At 50.8% G+C, this 4,459-nt stretch overlaps 1 protein-coding gene across 1 annotated transcript in view; it reads left to right on the top strand.

The window, feature by feature from the left end:
* APBA1 (amyloid beta precursor protein binding family A member 1) overlaps positions 1–4,459 on the top strand; it is an 86,965-nt gene that overhangs the window by 1,385 nt on the left and 81,121 nt on the right. Inside the window, exon 3 of the mRNA XM_045288525.1 lies at positions 2–159. Coding sequence (XP_045144460.1) covers positions 2–159 — 158 coding nt within the window. The remainder of the gene's footprint in view (position 1; positions 160–4,459) is intronic.

The following is a 4,459-nucleotide window of genomic DNA, read 5'->3' as shown; positions in this document are numbered from 1 at the left end:
CTGGCCATCAAGGACATCAAGGAGGCCATCGAGGAGGTGAAGACCAGGACCATCCGTTCGCCTTACACGCCCGACGAGCCCAAAGAGCCCATCTGGGTCATGCGCCAGGACATCAGCCCCACCAGGGACTGCGATGACCAGAGGCCGGCGGACGGAGATGTAAGTCTGTGCGGGGCGCGCATGCTGGGTTCCCCTAGCTGCTGGGAGTGGAGGCGTGTGCTGTGGGTCCCGGTTTGTTATTGCGGAGCGACTTTATGGGTACACGGGCTGTGGGGATGCTGGGAATGTTTGCACAGAAAGCCTCAGACAGGCGAGCGTCATGAGTTTCGTGGAGTGAAATGCAAGGGAGGGAAGGGGGTGCTAAGTGCTGGACACCACCTTTGGCTCAAAAGCAGTGGTTCTCCCAAGGGTACCTGAAGAGCGTAGGAGATGGACGACGGGATGCCCTCCCAGAGTTTCTGGTTCAGAAGATCTGGGATGGAGCCCGAGAATTTGTCCTGGAGAAAGAACATCATGCTTGCTAAGGTACAGGGTGGACCGAAACACAGGAAGACCCTCAACGAGATGGAGCGACACAGTGGCTGCAACAGGGATGGTGTGGAACCGCCAGGGGTTTCTAATGTTATACAGAGTAGGGTCGCTTTGGGTCAGAACCGACTGCAAGGCACAACGAGGGCAAATATAATCAAATCCAAACTTGGGAGCCGAGACTTTGTGGAAAGGATTCTGGCAGAGGAAGAGCAGGACTATTACAATCGGGTTCTTCTGTTGCAGCAGGCTGGACAGGTTCGGACCATCAAGATCTGAAAGCCTTTCAAAGACCGAAACAAAACCCGCTGCCATCGAATTGACTCCTATTCCAGGCATCCCTCCAGGACAGGGTAGAACTGCCCCTCTTGGGCTTCCAGAACAGCAAGTCTTTGTGGGAGCGGAAAGCCTCAACGTTCTCCTGTGGAGAAGTTGGTGGTTTCCAACTTATGACCTTGCAGTTAGTGGCTCAATGCCCACCACGGGTTCGGCAAAAAGGGGTTTTCTTTTACCATTGTGTTCCCTGAGGGTTTCCCGGCTGAAATCTACATGAGCAGCTAGCCAGAGCACTTCTCTTCCAGAGCAGCGGGTGGCTCCCATGTGCCCTCATTTCAATGAGCCACCCACCGCTTACCCATTGTGCCCCCACGGCCCCTTACCCATGCTTCAAACCAAAGAACCTAACGCCATTACTATGGGTTGATTTCATCTCATATCGAGCCAATAGGACAGAGTAGAACCGCTCCATGGGGTTTCCAGGGATGGAGTCTTCCTGAACAGCAGTCCTGGTGGTGCGGTGGTTAAGCACTTGGCGATTCACTGTAAGCCTGGTGGCTCCGATCTCCCACCTGCTCTGCGATCTATTCCTATAAAGATTAAACCCCAAACCAAAGCTGACATACTGCCATCTAGCCAATCCCTAGCAATCCCTAGGCTCATAAAGACCATATGTATGGTTTCTGAGACTGTCAATCTTTATGGGAGCAGATAGTCTCATTTTCCTCCCAAAGAGAGACTGGTGGGTTTGAACCAGCAACCATGGGGTTAGCAACCCAATGCCTAAACCCACAGCACCAGCAGGGTCCCTTGCCATGAAGATTGCACCCTAGGAAGCCCTATGGAGCCGTTCTTTTCTGTCCTGTAGGGGCCCATGAGTTGGAAACTTCTTGAAGGCAGTGGGTTTGGTTTGGGTGTTCATTTTACTTACATGCAAAGGGCCATGTGACCTCTTTGGAGGAAATCGTTCTGAGCCCTTCCTGCCAGTGGCTTCTACAGTTTGGGGCTATGAACTGCAAGGTCAACAGTTCAAAACCATCAGTCTGCTCCTTGGGAGAAAGACGAGACTTTCTACTCCCGTGAAGAGTTACAATCTTGGAAAATCACAGGGGCATTTCTACCCTGTCTTATAGAATCCCTTTGAGCCAGAATTGAATCTATGGCAGTGCAATTTTTTTGTTTGTTTGTTTTGCTGGCGTAGCAGGATTACACATTGAGCTGCTAACCACAAGGTCAGAGGTTCAAACCCACCAATTGCTCCACAGGAGAAAGATGAGACTGCTCCCATAAAGATGAACAGTTTTGGAAACACACAGGGGGCAGGTCTCTTCTGTCCTATAGGGTCACCGTGAGTTGGAATAGATCCGTGGCAGTGGGTTTGTGCATACTTAAAGTTTGAGTAAGTATTTAGTTTCCAGTTCTGGTGGTACGCCCTTCTGTCTTCACAAAAGACATGCCCGGAATGTCGCCCATCATGTCAACCAAAGTGTACTTCCCCGGGAAGAGCTGCCAAAAGCTATTGCTGCCCCTGCTGAGATTTTTATTTTCCACTTTTGAAACACGTAGAACATTTTATAGCATCACTAGCTTGGGTGTCACAGTCTATTCAAAAGAAATCAAGATGACCAACCTTTGCCTGACTACCTTCTCCTTCTGCCCTGCCTCTCACTTTTCCATTCCTTTGAAGAATTTTAAGCAATTTCATTTAAAACTTGGGCTAGAAGAATGGTTGCAAGGTGGAGTTTGATTTTTTTTTTTTAATTCTGCATTTTCTGGTGGCCCCAGGCTGTTTCATTAGCCCAAGAATAAGAAACTGTTATTCTCAGTGGGTGTTCATTTTACTTACATGTAGAGGCCTGCAGAGGTCAGAGAGGTCGTCTTCCCCCTCCTCTTTCTGGAGCAAGTCAGCATCACTCACCTGCGAAGGCAAGGTTGGAAAGCAGTCAGGAAGGAAGTGGCATGGTCCCCAGCAAGAGGGCAGCATTGGATCAGTTAGTTCACGCTTCAGCATCAATTAAAATACAAATAAGCCAGGTGCACTTAGGTGTGGAATCTCCAGGTTCCTCTTCCTGGGAGGGATTGCAGCTAGCAGTTGCAAATGAGGTGGAAATGGAGCAGGTTTTCAAGAGTCCCGAGCTGGCCAGGGGCCAGCCCCGCATCCTGTTAGGAATATGGGAAGCTTTCAGAGGAAATGCCACCCTGGGACATTGGCCCAGGTGCTGGCTCTTCCTTCTGCTTTCTCCACAGGTTCCTTGAAATGCCCTTTTGTTAGTCTGGGTAGACTAGAGAAACAAATCCACAGAAACTCATTTGTATATAAGAGAGTGTTTTATATAAAGGGTAAGTGTACATTAAGAAAGCATCCCAACCCAGTGCTGTCCAAGTCCATAAGTCCAACATTAGCCCATATGTCTGACACGGATCTACAAAGCCCTCCTCCATCTCACAAAACACACACTATGATGCAGCCTGCAGGAGGAAAGCCAAATCAGTGAGCATGTAAGCATCTCAGCACAGTCAGGGGTCCCCATTTGACCCAGGGCTAGAAAGAGCTGTCCTGAGCATCCCCGCTAGTGCCATGGCTGAGTGCTTGGCTGGTCACCGGAAGGGTGGTGGTTTGAGGCTGCCAGTGGCCTTAGGAGAGGAAGACCAGGGTTAGCCACTAGGTCCGTGATGATGGCAGCAGCGGGTGGGCAGATCCTCTAGGGCAGTTCTGCCCGGCCCCATTAGGTTAGTGTAAGCGGAATTGCACCCACGGCACCTCACAGGAACAACCAGTCAGCTCAGCAGGGCGTGGAATTCCCTGCGAGGCCGACGGGGTTCTTCTCCTCCCTTGGGGTACACTGGCCTTTGTTTCCCGGGGAGGCATCCGGACTGAGAAGCGAGGATGGCTCATTCACAGAAATCGACTGAGCGCATCCTGGGCAGTCAGCACTGAGTGAACATCATTGTGTCCTAACACTTTGAGAAAAAAGAAAACAGAAGAAGTCCTTTGCTTCCAGGAATATGTTTGAGGCCCACCTCCCTTTGTGACAAACACTGCTCATGAATTGGCAGTTCTGAAAAGCTCCCCGGCCAACCCGTCTCTTTTAGGCAACAGAGCCCTTCTGAGGTCAGAGCCCAGTAGAATCAGAGGGTTGGTGGTGGCACACATGCTGCCTTTGAGGGAGGGTTTGGACAGCTTCATGTGGTAGTGGCGGCGGTGGTGGTGGTGTGCCGCTTGAAATGGGGTTTATCTCTGGTCCCTCCTGAAACGAACGTAAATAACAGAAGGACGTAGGAGCTGACACATAGAGATTGCAGGCAGAAGAACCTCGGATGAGAGCCACATTTTGGAACGCTGTGGTGACTGGCTATGGAAGACATCTGACTGGTAGCCTTCAAAAGGAAGTAGGGGGAAAAATCCATTTTTTCCAAAAACTTTTGAAGTGCCCTCGCATTTCCAGTTCATGCAAACACAGGAAGAATTGCATCTCCTCCTCCTGTGGGAGTCAGGCATGGATGTAAGCGATAGCAGAGTTCGCAGTATCACAAGGTGGTGGCACCTCCTTCATCCTAGTCTCAAGGGACCCCAGTGAGCGGAAAGCCCTGCTGCCGACCCATGTGGGCCATGTGCTGTGCCGCAGGAATGGCCACTTACTGGGCACTTTCTCAC

Source organism: Echinops telfairi, unplaced genomic scaffold (assembly GCF_000313985.2).
Source record: "Echinops telfairi isolate 266 unplaced genomic scaffold, ASM31398v2 ScPeMD7_22;HRSCAF=79, whole genome shotgun sequence".
Lineage (NCBI taxonomy): Eukaryota > Metazoa > Chordata > Mammalia > Afrosoricida > Tenrecidae > Echinops > Echinops telfairi.
This window is presented reverse-complemented; position numbering and strand designations above follow the sequence as displayed.